General features: G+C 39.5%; 1 protein-coding gene across 1 annotated transcript in view; it reads right to left on the bottom strand.

Annotated features, from left to right (window-relative positions):
- astn1 (astrotactin 1) overlaps positions 1-16,118 on the bottom strand; it is a 223,201-nt gene that overhangs the window by 130,732 nt on the left and 76,351 nt on the right. Inside the window, 4 exon segments of the mRNA XM_036596278.1 lie at positions 1,524-1,608; positions 7,842-8,009; positions 9,741-9,887; positions 12,278-12,427. Coding sequence (XP_036452171.1) covers positions 1,524-1,608; positions 7,842-8,009; positions 9,741-9,887; positions 12,278-12,427 — 550 coding nt within the window.

Raw genomic sequence — 16,118 nt, 5'->3', positions numbered from 1 at the left:
CTAGGGTTTGGTAGCACTGACTGAACATTTTTTTAAATTAGAATGAGCAATTTTCATGAAGTTTGAGAAACATCTGAATGAGCCCTGACTGAGTGAGTCCATTATGTCATTATTAGAATTTCTAGAACACTGAACACCTGCATGTATCATAAAAAAGACTTTTTTTTGCCATGTCACTGATCCTTTGACAGATATCCCCACTGAAATGTGACATGGGGACTTCAGTCACTAAATAAGAGGAGAGAAGATATGGAGCTGATGTCTCTAGGAGTAAGCTGTTAGTCTGAGCAGTAATAACCCACCATGGCTGCTTCATGCTAGAGGGTCTGTAAACAAAAACTGTGTCCTTCAGGACTTGACAAATGGAAGATTCTGCAGAGCGAGATGGTCAGGGGCATACCTTCCCTATACCTCCCCACTAGGGCAAAACCCTCACCAATACAATGGCTATGAAAGAACACTGGCTCACCCCTAACAAAAAATAAATAAATACATTTTTTTAAAAAAAGAGAAAAAAAAAGAGAAAATCATTTTAAATAGCATTTTTTTGCCGGACTTCCTCTTCCCTCCTTCGGGTGTTAAGACCCAATTAAAATCTCTTCACACCTTCACAGCATGACACCAAGTATGTGAGCCCCCAACATCCTGAGCTATTTGCTCCCCAGCACCAATCTTCCTGATTGTTCCAACTGGATTTCTAATTATCAGATCCATCTAGACAACCGCCATCACTTCCATCTCTCTTCCAATTAAAACGCCAAGGATTTCCTCACCTCAGAGTCTTAATCAGACTGCTTCTGAGCAGCAGCCCCCAAAATACTGACAGGCTCACACAAAACACTCTTCAGGGAGGGCAAAGTCTAACCAGCTTCAGAAGTCCTAACCACTGTTTCTTCTTTTCACCCCATTTAAACGTTTTCATCTCAAAATTTCAGCTTGGTTTTTACTCCTATGGTGACCTAGCAAAGTCGACCTAGCAACTACATACTATCTGTTCAGCTGCATTTAAGATTTGATGTTGAAGACCTTGAACTTTCATGCTCCTAGCATATCTGAGGCTCCAGAAAGGTAAAGCAATATTTTAAGCAAGCTCACTCTCACAACCACTTCTACATCTCCATAATGGTCAGGGTAGAATTAGCAGAGCAATTCATCACGTCCCTTCCTACATTTGGCAAAGATCCAAAATGACCACCAACAGTATCCCACAAGGAAATTAGTTAGAAGGACAGTTTATGACAAAACACTGCATACCTTCATAGATCATGTGAAATGGCATGGTATAAAAATAATTCAGCATACTGACTTAAATTATTTTTAATGTAGTGGATAATGTTTTAACTACTGGAGAAATGCAGTGAAGTTATGGTACTGTATCATGCAATATCACTATTATCAGACAGGTCTTTCACTAGCAGTTAAACTGAGTTGCTGGTTATGATCAGCAACCAGACATAAAGATGTAATAAAACCTAAAGAACTGTAGTTGAAAATGCAGTAGAGCTCTAAATCAGAATACTCACCCTTGATTAGGGCCCCATTCATTGCGAATGCAAAGATGCTTGTGAACTGGGTCCTTCATATATCCATCAAAACAGAGGCATTCACCTGAAAATAGATATGAACCACTCATTTTACTGCATTGCCATTAAGAGAAAAAAAGCACAACATAATTAAATACATGAATACAGATGCAGTGTAATTGTAATGTGCCCCCACAGGGAAGCAAGTAGAATGGTAATGGAAGATTTAGTGTAATCTCACCTAAACCTCCAGGAAACCTCATTCCACTCTAATGACCTTTACAACATGTCACCAACACTGCACGTGGCCATTCACATTTACTTAGGGTCAGGATCAACTCCATTTCAATTCAGTTTATCTGGGAAAAGGCAAAGTGTGCACTGCACTAGACATCCCTGGCTTTGCGGCTAGTCTTCTGCTTATTCATTAGCCTTAACTGCAGAAATCTCTCAATGTCACTGATGTGCCCCCTACCAAAAATTCTACTAACATGCATCATATCTACAGGGAAGAGGTACCATACACTCAAAACTTGCATGTTTGTTTAACTTTATTTAATTTCAGAAGTACTATTTCTGTTCATTAACTATATACAATTATTATTTACTACTATATAATTATATAACAAACAATTAAATGTGGTAAACTGTTAAATGATGTGAAAATATTTTTATTGTGCAAAATAAAATAAATAAAATTAAATGAAGTGGACTGTGTTATTATTACTATTATTATTATAATTATTATTATTATTATAAACTAACAATTTAAATAAATTAATAGAATTCAACATTTATTGGTAAGTGCAAATGATTAGACATAACAAAACAGATGAGATGTAGATGTAACTCTGCCTAGCTAACTGATACACAAACACATCTGCAGCAAGATGGCCAAATTCTAATTCTAATTCTAGCTAACAACCACTGTAGCTTGCAGGTAATGCTAATGCTAACTAGTCAGCAAGACTCCAGTGAACAACGTTGCGTCTTGATGATGGAAATCTAACTAAGCGCGTTTTCGCACCTAAAACTCTGGACCAAGGTCCAAACCAAGGTACATGTCTTTGTCAGACTGTAGTTAGTTCTGTTAGTTCTGGTTTCACATTGCAATTTATACCTGGCCCACACTACAGGAATTTAAAAATCCTAACCGATGCTGAAAACGTGGGAGACCCCACACGTAATAAGATCTTTCACAGATTTTTCTGTCCTTGATTGTTGTTAGTCATCCCAACACTACACAGTCTGCCCTGAATGAAACACCATACACTTTCAGATTATGCACACGAACAAGAGTCCTGACCAATGGTTCTGAACCTCAAAACCTCACAGGAGTTTCCCTCAAACTAACAAACAAACTTTGTTGGATCTAAAACAAACACAACAACTGACAGTGAGGCTACTACTATGTTGGCGGTTTAACGTGCTTTCTGCACAGAAAAAGCCAAGCAGAAGAAAAAAATGAAGATGAAGCCATGGCTGATAAGAGGTGGTCAACATGGCTTATATATACTGCAACACAAGCTTGAGATGAATACACATGTATACACTATTAATGTATATACAAGGTAGGCATACCTAATGAAGTGACTGGTCGGTGTACACTCTATGCTTTAAGCATACACTACAGTATGATTGTACATCACTCCACAACCCTATGCCCTAAGCATGTACTGTGACACATGCAAGCATTCAGTGTGTGATGCTCAAGTGCCGCTGTGGTGCATGCAGGGCAGACTCCTCCCATCAGCTTTCTAATCAACAGTGCTAAGGTGTCAGGCCAGGCTAGCCACTCTGGCTTGTGTTCATGCCTCTTGTCAGGTCACACTGCAAGCCCGTCACTCATGATTTGGTTGCGCAGGACTGATGAGGATGCACCCTGAGGAGGGCTGGCCTGGTCGAATAACTGACATTTTAAGTGAATGTGTCTATGGTGCACAAATAAAGGGAAAAAGGAGTTAGGCAACTGGCATTTTACAAGCTAAATGTGTGGTCACATGAAAGGTATAGTGCTGTCTCAACATAGTTGGATGGTAAAATTGAGTTGTATTGGCTCTGGCACTTGAATTTCATTTCATGCTTGTTTTTTGTGTTCGTTTCTTTTGCCATTTTTGTTGTACATTTTGGGAAACTGACCTGCAAAAGGAATCACTGACGTTAAGGTATTTGGTTGTTTTGAGGTACTTTTCTTGTTTAATCTCTCTGATCTAATCATTGTCAAAAACAAAACTCTACAAGGTTTTATGTGTTTAGGGTATTTTTTAGAAAACTGTAACTGTGGCTTTCTGTTCTTGAGGCTTACATCAATTTGAATCTTCTGATGAACTACTGCACCACTATTGTGGGACTTCCACAGTTTTCCAGGTTGTTTGTTTTGCCCCTTAACAATGTGTCAAATTTTGACACACCCAAATTTGGCTTTGTTTGTTTTTTGGCCTCACAATTGCCTGCGTTACTTTCCTTGACGCTTCTTTGATCCTCCTGTTGAAAGACAACGGCAAGAAATGATACAAACAAAACATTTAAAATCAATTCTAGATCTTTTGTTAGCTTTCTTGTGAAAGACTCAATGATGCCACATCCAGCCAGCAAGAAACAAACTGAGCATCCAACTGTCATATTCTAATTTCTGTCATATTATTATGACTTCTGTAGAGTTCACCCACTATAGAGGTTGAATTAATGATGTCATTCTGCACTCATTATTAAAGTTCAATGTGCTGGAGAAAATGTTGTCAGTATGCAATTACATCACAGACTGCAGAATAACTGTTGTAGGTCCAGGAAAAAAAGCTAGCCTGCTGGTTTTTGTGCAAGGCTTTATTAATCAAAGTGCAGAGAGCAGCATGTAAATTGTGTTATCGTTGCCATTACAAGCCCAAAACTGCATTACTTCAATTCAAAAACCTTAAAATTTATATTATGCAGATTAATACTGGACTTGCACCACTGATGCTGTAACTAATCTTTGAAGGCTGAACAACCATTTTGAACATGCCTCACTGGGCTGCAGACTTTAGGTCAATTTTCAAAGCTATGAGAGGAAAGTTAAAATAAATCTCAAACACACTTTGCACAAAAATACAAATATATTTCATGCAATCCACCTAGGCAGAAGAAAAGGAGATTCACACTACACACTGAAACATGCTGACTGCTAACTGAGTCAAACTTATCTTGTTCCAAAAGCTTTAATTTAAACTAATGGAGATTCTCAACAGCTTAGAAAAGAAGCTATACTAGTTAAAAAGCCTTCTGAAAAATAATAACATGCATTTAGTCTTATTTATTCATTGAATGGCTCATGGAGGAGGTTATGAATTTCTAAGTTTTGTCAAAGACTGTTAAAAGTGCCCATTCATCTACATTTTCATTCATCTACAACTGTATTCACAAATGAGTGTGCCTCAGAAAACACATGATACTGAGAAACACAGTAAAACCTCAGTCAACCGCAAGTCATAAAAAGAAAAAGAAAAATCAAATGGCCAAAATACCAAAGTGAGCATGCAGCTACGCCCTGGTTCACCACAGTCATGGATAGGAAATATTACATTTGTATTACTATCATTAGTGTATAATTTGCCTTTCAGAAAATATTGGCACCAACTTTAGCATCATTTGCATTGTTAATTGTTTCAGTGTTGCACTTGTGGCTTTTGTAAAAGTGAAGATAAACTGGTATTGCAAGTAACTAATACTTATTAATCACAGTCAATGTAAGACAGGAAGTCTTGACAGCATTAAGCAGCAAAATGATGATTGTATCAGACAACAACATGTATTCAGCGACTCCACCACTGAGTGAACACTGGGGATATCAGGCAGGGCTACATTTGCATCACACAACCTATGCTGGATACACTATGCAAAATAAATGGAGTCCCAGTCTTCAAATTGATCTCCTAGGAGATTTCCGATGTAAAAAAAAATCTAATGGAAGAAAGGCCTGGAGCATTTCCTCCCTTCCTTTCTGTCGCCCAGATTTAAACCACATTCAGACAATAGGTGTCTCAGCTTGTGATTGAGCTGCTTCATATTAACATTAAGGTTTAAGAGGCTATCTGGTTGAGCTTTTTTGACACTGAATGTTACCGTACTTGCACTGAACTGAATCCAACAACAACATTTGTTTGACACAATGCTGTGCAACTTTCTTAGGTCAATGAAATATTGACTTCTAACATAAATAAGGCACAAGTGCACAGAGCTTTCACGGTAGAATATGGTGGGATTTCAGAAGCAATAACCTTAAATAAAATAATGCTGACTTCAGCACAGTATTTATATTCATACTTGCGAGAGACCTATCAGATCTACTGGATTTGGACAAACACTGTGGCTGTGTTCAGTTACTTATTAATGATGTTTTAAGTCCAGGATAATTCCCTGACCTCAGCGAGGGCCTGCAGAGGATCCATTATTCAGTCAAATTAATGAAACTTAAGAGCACAGATCAGGTAGCTCCAGACACAACACGTATCCTGTTTAATGAATGCTCTCTGAAGCAAGGTGTGGGATTGAAAAGGGCTAATAGGAGGCCGAAGAGTTTCATTCTCTCACCAATCTCATTTCATCAGTGCACACTTGTAATCTATTCTAACATACGCAGAATCCCTAGCCACTGTCGCTCTCCATCCCTGCTTTCATCAGTATATTCTTCCTCTGGTTTGATTGAGGCAGTTTCACTGCTACCCCTCTTACCCGTGTACAACCTCCGATCCTGTGACCCACCTTATCAAAGCTTTCATTTATTGCAATTATTGAATCAAAGCAGCACCAAAGCCTCGTTTGTCAGATAACATTTACCAGGAAAGCCCAGTCAAGTTCATCCACACCAAACTGACCCCACCAACTATGCCTGTATAGACCTTGTTTTGTGCACTGACGCACAGTCATGTTGGAACAGACAAGGGCCTTCCCCAAACTGTTCCCACAAAGTTGGAAACATACAATTGTCCAAAATGTCTTGGTATGCTGAAGCATTAAGATTTCCCTTCACTGGAACTAAGGGGCCTAGGCCAATCCCTGAAACATAACCCCATAGCATTATCCCTCCTCCACCAAGCTTTACAGCTGGCACAATGCAGTCAGGCACGTAATGTTCTCCTGGCATTCGCCAAACCCAGACTCATCAATAAGACTGGCAGATAGAGAAGCGTGATTTGTCACTCCACAAAATATGTTTCTACTGCTCCAGAGTCTAATAGCGGTGTGGTTTACACCACTCCCCTCAACGCCTGGTATTGTGCATTTTGATCTTAGGTAAGTGTGTAGCTTCACCTAGATTCTTTTGCTGATGTTGCTTCCAGAGGCAATTTGGAACTCGTTATTTAGTAATTCAGAGGATAGGCATTGTGCGTCTTAGCACTCGCTGGCCCCACTCTGTGAGTTTGCGTGGTCTGCCACTATGTGGCTACACTGGTTTTGGTATACACACACACACACACACACACACACACACACATATATATATATATATATGATCTTGGTCTGATCTTAGCTTGAGCATAGGCTGTCATTAAAGCAAAAGGGGGGCATACTAAATACTAAAAAATTCATGTAAACTTGCAGAGATTCTACTTCTCGCTCAAATTTTAACGCTGATATCATTTTCATGAAAAACTGTAGTAAATTAGAAAACATTCTCACCAGTGAACCACTCTGTGTATGTTTCTGTACATAATATATATATATATATATATATATATATATATATATATATATATATATATATATATAGCTTACCATAGATGATTCTTTAAATTCTAATATAAATCACCTCTCTTTAAAAACACCCACAATATAACAATTTTCAAATCTCTCTTTAGCGTTCACTTTCCTAATACTATAAATAAGCTTATAAAGTATATTATACTAACTCCCCTCGAGGAAACTACCTTCCAACTGCTGCTCCTGAAAGACACTGATTACATTCAGCAGTGGAGAAGAATGAGGACCTCCTAGCTGAGTTCTCTGCTGAGTAAGCGTGTTTCTAGGGTCAGCACCTGCTGGGATATTATCCCTATGACTAATTATAAAAATGTACTCTCAGCAAATAGGGCAATTTTGCTTGTTAGGTTGATTGTATAATAATTCCAAAGCAAAAACAACCAGAAAGAGGTGAAAATGAAAATCTGTATCTTTTAAACATAGGCAGGGCATCAAAACTCAGAACTGGAGGACAGCATCACGGCATCTCAATGTTAGTCACAACACATTTTAGTCATGCATCATTGACCATGCCAACTCAAAAAAGTGACCACCAGTAGGAGTCATTGGAAGCTGAATATGTAAATAGTATTGGGGGTATACCTGTATCTGGGTCACACTGGTGTTCACAGGGGTCCAGAAGGCGGCGGCCACACAGTTCGTTAACCCAGGGCCCGCTGGCATTCTGCTGGTAGTATAGCAACACCTGAGCTGGGTTCAGCCAGTCGGAGGCGTCCAGCTGGCTGCCTTGCAGCAGCACGAACCTGGAGCCTGTGGAGAGAAACACATACACAATACTCAGAGAGAACAGATGCTGTGCTGCAAAGCTAGCAGAGAAGTCCCATTTAACATGCAGAGAACTACTGCAGCTTGTTAGCATGTATAATACACAGTAATACAGCATACTAACAGTTAGGAATCTGCATCAAAACTGCTCAAAACCTTGTCACTATATTCAGAACTTTACATTTTATGGCTGTATAGTGCAGTCCAAATTACTATTCGGGAATTTAGACTGTCAAATATTCAGCATCCCTCCAAATTGTAACTAAGTAAGTACCTAACTAACTAAGAAATTCAAGACTGGCTATAACATTTGAAGATTTTAAAAAGATAAATAATTTTTATTATCAGTCAGATCTTAACACATACAAAATATGTGATTGTGAATGGAAGATCATATTTTTTCAACAATCATTGTCTAAAAAATCAGCCTAGTACATAAATATTGTATAGCTAGACAGAGGGATAGACAGACATACAGACAGATAGTCAGATGGATGGATAGACAAGTTGACTTTCCCGATGGGCAAATGGGAAAGGGGGTTTTGGGACCCATTACATGCACACCAAAGTATTAAAAACAGCAGACATTCTGTCTATGCTACTGCACTCAGTGATTGATTCATGCATTATAGTGTAAACAAAGGGAAAAAAATAAACATTTATGAGCTGAGTAAACCTTTCCTCCCATTTATAGCATTAAACAAAACATTTTTAGAACTTTTACAAAATCATGTAGTGTCTTTGGATAAGCTGGACCTTTTACTCTCAGGTAAACACCTGTCACTTGCCAGAATGGCTCAAAACTGCTAATACACAGCCATGACTGAAAGACTGCAGCAAGTGAAGCGCTGTCTTATACTGAGACGAGTGAAGCCATGAACAACCATTACCCCTGAGTTTCAGCTTTTGCACCGTATTCCTTTCAGTCTTTCAAGGCCGGGACCACACCAGCAAGGCTTAAACGAAAGCTTTATTCCACAAAACCCCAGGTTTTATCCAAACCATTCTGACATTAAAATTTTCTGGTTAATGTCGCCAAGACATTTATGGACACATCTTAAACTTATCTGAGTTTAGCTATTCAAAAGGCAAACAGTAAATCCTGCACTTTTAGGGGTTCGTCCAAGAAAATTTTTAATATATGCATCGGACAGCAGCAGTGGATTCTGTACAGATGTGGTGCAATCCAGTGCACAATGGCAGACGAGCAATGCCAGCCACGGCCCAGAATATCTCTAAATGTGTAGCCATCCGCTCTGGCTGGAAATGCAAATGAGAGAGAGAGAGAGAGAGAGAGAGAGAGAGAGAGAGAGAGAGAGAGAGAGAGAGAGGTAGAGAAGCGAGAGAGAGAAAAAATTGGCTTGTAGTTGTAAAGTGCAGGTGCTACATTAAAATTCATTAACAAACTCATCCAACACACAAACAAGACTAAGGTCCAAAACACATACAAAGAGCCCTTGGGGGAAAAGGGGGTTGGATGGCGTTAGTTGTTCTGTGAATCTGTGTGTGTGTGTGTGTGTGTTTGTGCACGTGTGTGTATGTGTAACCTGGCCTGAATATGCTTTGATGCTTTCAAGGCACAGCTGTCGGACTCCCTCACAGGGGGAGTGAGTATGACATTTTCTTTCACGCACTACAGAGAGCGCAGAGCGGCGAGGGTGTGCGAGTGTCCCGCAGCGCAGGGCTTGGACGGGGTGGAGGGAGTGATGTAATTACCGTCTGCGATGAGGTGCTCGGGGACGTGGAGAATAACTCGGACGTTGAGGCCACAGGAGAGGTGAGAGGAGTAGACAAGACCGATCACACAACTCACCACACTGATCAAAGTCAGGGTGGTCTTATTGATGGGGCTACGTGGGGAGCCTGGGGACAGAAAGAGAGAAGAGAGAGAGAATGAGAGAATGGCAAGAGCAGTACAAAAAAAAGCAGAAAAGCTGTGAAGTCAGAGTTTCTCTTTTTAAGTGCACCTCTGGTGGCACTGGAAAGGCAGTTACAAACAACTCCACATCGGAACTGGTGGTGCATGAAAAGGGTCAGCGAGGCGGACCAGGCAGCCTTTGTGGACCACAGCTTTGCCAGCCGCACAGTGCTGGAGATAAGGCTTTACCTTTTGAAGGTCACCAGAAAAATACAAAAACAAAAAGTGTGGGTTTTTCTGTTATCCACTTTGTTTTTAACGTGCTGCAATACTGGGTTTGGGCCAACCAACCTTTGTAATCAACCAATGCATTTGTGCATTGTGCATTTGTCCACTGGTTTGCGAATACAGACACATACACACAGACAGGGTGGAGGAAAGAAAAGAAAAAAAAAAAAAACAACTTGCACATTAATAAAACCATAGCCATCGAACGAGTGACGCACAGCTGGGTGATTTGATCCCCTGTTCCATCAGGATAATCACAGCAGCATCCAGTGTGCTTTAAAGGGGCTTTGGCTCGGCTTGCTCTTCACTCAGTCTGCTGCAGCCTACTAGCAGACCTTTACAGCTTTAACAACAGCTCAGTCTAAATGCTGCTCATGAGTCAATTAAATGAGATCTATAGGAAACAAGCAAATAAATAAAGTCCAGAGAAATTCCCTAGATTGGCATAAGATTTTTCGTCAACTGAAATTAAAATCTATTGAACATTTTTTTTTTATCTCTAGAGTGATCCGCTTTTAACTGTATGCTGTCAGTATTTTTGCAAAACGCTTTTAACGGCAACATTCTTACATAGAAAAAAATATTTTGTTCTCCAATTTAGAACTCAGCAAGAAAGAAACCACACATTGTCAGGCTACTTAAGCATGCACAGTGGTCCAAAGCCAATGTGTCTGTATAAAACAATTCATGAGAAACAATTAAAGAAAGACATCTATAGAAATCTTTTTTAAAAAGATTCAGGAAGAATAAATAGACTCAGACAATTCAAGTACAACAGGGCACTCAACAGTAAGCACTAAGTAAGAATACACTGGTGTCAATGATATGTTGAACATATTTCACATTAAGCATAAACGTTTTTCCTTGATAGCAATAACACACTGGCAAATACAAACATCACTATCTTCAGAATGTAAACAAATTCTATGCAGGAAGTGTAATAATGCTTTGTGATTTATAAAAAGACAATTTAAATTTCACAATGTATGGAATTCGAAAACTCACTGCCTTAACAGTGACTATATTTAAAGTGCTGTACCACAAGCCGCATAGTTTAAAAAGCAAACTGCCATTCAACAGAAAAACTGGCTTTTTGGGAGCTTGGTGTGTGTTGTGTCATTCAGAAATTTCTGCACAGAAAAAAAATCTCTCTCAAGCAATTACAGTTTACCCCACATGGCATCACTCAGAGCAGACAGCACGTGCACACACCTCATCACATGACAAAAATAAACATCTTACACACCAACACGTCTATCAAATTAAGCAGGTCAGCGGGAGCAAATTAGCAGTTTTTGTGTGACAAAATGACAAAAAAGGTATGCAAAACAGACCACCATGTCTGTTATTAAGTCCAATTAGAGGTGTCATCGGCGTAGCTCAGTCGTGCCGTTTTTGACATACACGGGGTTTAGGGAGTTGGTAATTGGACGGTGGCAGTGGCACTGTTAAAAGTTAGATGTGAGTAGCTGCTAGTTGCTTTGACAGTGGCAGCTTGCTGTGTATTTGGTAGCTTGCTGTTCAGACTGGGCTTTTCCCCACTGGGGCAGGTTGCTGCTGCCGCCGTTAGTGTCCAACCATTAGCCGATCTTCAACGTACATTGTGAGTTGCAACAGATTCGATCTCCTCCCAATTATGCTGTGCTGTCAAACATGCGTCAGGCACTCACTCTTTTGACGTCCTGCTCTCTCCACTTGGGCCTGTTTTGACTCCTGCTCAAAATTTGAGTTGAATATGCCCGGGAAAGGACACGGTGCACAAGCAGCAAAAGTGGCATTCAAAGGCTAATGTGAGGAGTGGTTAGGAGGTGAGAAAAAACACGTACATTGCATCGCAGCTTAACCACGTCCACTTATAAATGGAGAATCTCACAAACAAATGCATACAGTCCATCCATCATGGCACATGCCTTGTTATTAATAACAATAAACTGATAATGTAGTTGTGCACCAAGCTATATCACAACTACTGCTTTGCTCAAAGAACAAAGTCCCTCACACATACATACACTTCACACACTCAACAGACATAGAGGGCATGGACGCAGGCAGGTGCAGCAGTGCTGGTGGGGAATCATGCGACGGATGGTGTGGAAGTCCTCCTTACCCCCAGAGCCCCACGCTGGGTTGACGTTACCATTTCTCATACCTCGGCTACGCCGGCGGCTGCGGTTGGGGTCGGTGTAAAAGGTGAGCTGGGGCTCGCTGTCCGCCTCTGTGCCCGAATCCCCGTCCGGGTTCAGGAAAGCTGAACCCGCTGTGAAATTCACACAGAAACCCACCATCAACCAAAAAAAAAACAAAAACAAAAAAAATAATATAATATATATATATATATATTTATTCCACCCAGGCCATACATCTCCAGCCCTGCTCCCACTTTCAGAAGGGCTTAGCTCCTACAGGCAGGCACAAATCATCCAACGGGTTTTATGGGCACATTTTTATGGGAGCCACTAGGGGCCCCCAAGAGCAATTTTGACAAAATCTAAACAGCTATTTTGACTCGCAGCGGTAACTTTACTAACATCACAGCGGGAAAAGTGAACTACCCTGCCCTAACAGCAAGCGATTCAGGTGAATAGAACAAACCAAAATGCTTCCATTATAACTAATGAGGCAGTCTACACGAGCAGCAAGAAGAGAGCGCATTGTTCACAGCTGAGTGTCGCAGACGGTGCGCGTAACTGAAGCAAACATTTTAAGCTAGGTTTATACTTGATGCATTGTAAAGACCTCAACATGCTTCAAATCAAATTCTCAAGGGTTGCACGAAGCTAAAAACGCCTATATGAGTTTACAAGCTGCATGCTTTTTGCAGTGTTTTGTTTTGCCTGTCGCAGTCGCTCCACTAATGCAGGTGACGCTATGACATTTTATGATAAGTTCCATGACTACTGGAAAACGATTCTATTACAGTCCTAACTATGGCAACATGTAAGTCCAGAATGCTGCCACTATTTAAAGTTAGAACAAGAAGCTGGCGAATAGAAAGCCTTCAGCCTTGCCCTCTTGTAAACCTAAAAATAGATATAAGCATAACCTATATGTTTTGGTGCTCACTACTAGTTAGTACTTCTTCCTGAATAACAGACTTAACATCTTACATTTAGGAAGTATTCATTGTTTATTTAACAAATGCATGTTTAACAGTGAAATATTGGTGTCTCTCCCAAAGTGCTGAGCATACTTTTTGCGAAACTAAGCTCCTCAAAGTTGTCAATCTTTGTATAATGGCATGCCTCTTTTTTACCAACTTTGTCGCTTTGTTGTATAGTGTCTCCGTCCACGGAGTTCGTCCAGCTGCCATGTGCGCAACATGGCAAATGAAGCCTCCGGCTAACATCTGTGGTTGCAATTGCATTATATTGTTCGCTGAAGCCAGGTGAATGCCACCTTCACAAGAAGTATGCTGAGGCCTTAAGTGGCACGATCGCGGTGCATGATTGCAACTTGGCGCTCACTGCATACACAACGCTTCATTCAAAAATAAATTTGAAGGGAGTTTTGCAGAGCAGGTTTGCCTCAACAGGCATATATGAGAGCTCTATCATATCATATTATATCATATCTTATGTCTCAAAGAAAACTGCAGCGGCATAAGTGCTACTATAAACATTAACATGTTCGCTTCAGATTTGTGCACCATCTGCTAAGTCTTGCGCGAGGTGGGGTTATTATTTTACTTCTGGAGAACATATGCACGCTTTATATGGAAATGCACTGGTTGTTGGGTTTATGTTAACCCGTGTTCTCATTAATGTGTGCATAATCTTGCTAATGCTTTGTCTTGATCAGAGAAATAAATATGTGCTCATAGTGGTGATGTGCCAACACTGCGGTCAGTGTGCAGTATATTGTCCTTCATAGGCATTCTTTACTTGCTGTAATATCATAACAAAATCACCTACCACCCAAAACAGGTAGGCAGGTAGGGGCACAAAACTTGATCAGGGCCTGTCTGTAGGGAAGCAACAAATTTTGACCAAAAAAAGTTATGCTGTTGTCGTTATTTCTCCCAGTACACAATCCAACAACTAAAAAACTGTGAAAGGTGAAAATAACACCTTACAAATGGTGACAGGGAAATGAAATATTGGTTAAATTATGGTTTCCTTTGCTCTCCTGAATCAGTTTTTTGATTGCTGACTGAAAGAACAGACTGTTCAATATTAAAAGCATTTGCTTCATTACGTACTAGTTTTTTTAGTTAAGCTTATGTTTTTTTTTTTAACATTAAACCATAAATAAAACTTACATAAATTAAATTTATTAAATGGTAAAAGGTAAATAAAAAAAACAAAACACTTTGTCCTGAATTTTAGCTTTGGACAAGAAATTTCAGTTTGGTGCATCATCACAAATGCGCTGCCATGTTAATTTGCTCTAGCATTCAAATGCTCCCAAAGACAGCGATTAGTATGAATGAGTGTTCAGATTAGCACTGAAGCTAAACTTTGCAGTAGGAGAGCAGGACTGGAGACACTTCTTAGTCTATGCATTAACAGCACGCTTTTACAAAGGAGCCTGGACTCCAAATAAATTGGCATGAAATTATTTCATGTGTTAAACAGATAAGACAGAAAAATCTAATTTTCACTTGAGCTTGTACAGAGAACACTGAAATTCCAAATCTATCAAGAGTTGTTTTTTATATTTTTAATATAAAAAGCTGTGTGGCAGAGTAACCAATACATCGCCCAATAAATTCCTGACTCCCCTCCATAGGCAGAAATAAAAAAGAAAGATGGTCAAAAAAAATAATAGACTTTTTTTTTAAACATATACACAAACACACACACTCTAATGCCTGGGACTGAACCAGAAATGATTGTGTGACATTGCAGCTGGTTTTGCCTAATTAGCAATCAGTTTGTTTATTCATCTTTGCCTATTGATTAATATGCTAAGTAAATGGGAAGAGCTAGAAACCCCCAGAACAACAGGACCATTGCAGACATGTTAGTGGAAAACCATTTCAGCTCTCCTTTAATAAAGTAAAAGCGTTCCTACTTAAGAAGTGATTCAAATAAACAATCTAATACTCAATTGGCAGAGAAGTAAGAGGGTTCTTCATTTAATGTTCAGCTTAAAACAGCAGTCTCTTTTTTGTTTACTCTTTCTTAAATCTACTAAATAAACCATGTGAGAATGAGAGATACTGGCTTGTTTAATCCATTGTGTAGTTGTCTGTGTGTTTGAGCTGTAGACTAATCTATTAGATCTCTCAGAATGCATATGTGTATGACAGTGCACTCCATGCACAGGACTGGCTTATATTTCCTCTTGGTTTAAGTCAAGACAAGGCAAGTTTATTTATATAGTACCTTTCATACACTGCGGTCATTCAAAGTGCTTTACAAATGATGAAATACAAAGACAATTCAAATTATAATCCAAAAAGTAACACATTAAAAGAGAATAGAAATTAGAAACATGATTGAAACGAACAATTTTTAAAAAGAGAAGAATCATTAGATTTAAAAACAAAAAAAAGAAATTAGAATAATAAAGTGCTGTTACAGAAGTGCAGCAGGGCTAACAGTGTTTTAAACTGAGCTGAAATCGGCTCAAATAGGAAGGTTCTTAGTCTGGATTTAAAAGTGTCCAGCGTCCTCTCCTCTAATGCTCTCTGTCAACTGGTTTCATTTAAGAGCAGCATAGTAGCTAAATGCTGCTTTTCCATGTTTAGTCTTCATCTTCGGCAGGACTAACTGGCTAGTTCCTAATGATCTGAGTGTTCTGCTCGGCTCGTATCGCTGCAGCCTATCAGATAAATACACTGGTCCTACACCATTAAGCGATTTATAGACCAGTAACAGTACTCTATTACTCTATCAGAACTCTATTCTGTAACTTACTGATAGCCAGTGTAAGGATTTAAGAATGTAGGTGATGTGTACCCTTATTTTACTCCTAGTGAGAGTTGCATTTTGAATCAGCTGAAG

The sequence above is a fragment of the Colossoma macropomum genome, unplaced genomic scaffold, assembly GCF_904425465.1.
Source record: "Colossoma macropomum unplaced genomic scaffold, Colossoma_macropomum, whole genome shotgun sequence".
Taxonomy (NCBI): Eukaryota; Metazoa; Chordata; class Actinopteri; order Characiformes; family Serrasalmidae; genus Colossoma; species Colossoma macropomum.
Note: the sequence above shows the minus strand (reverse complement) of the source record. Positions and strands in the feature narration are given on the sequence as shown.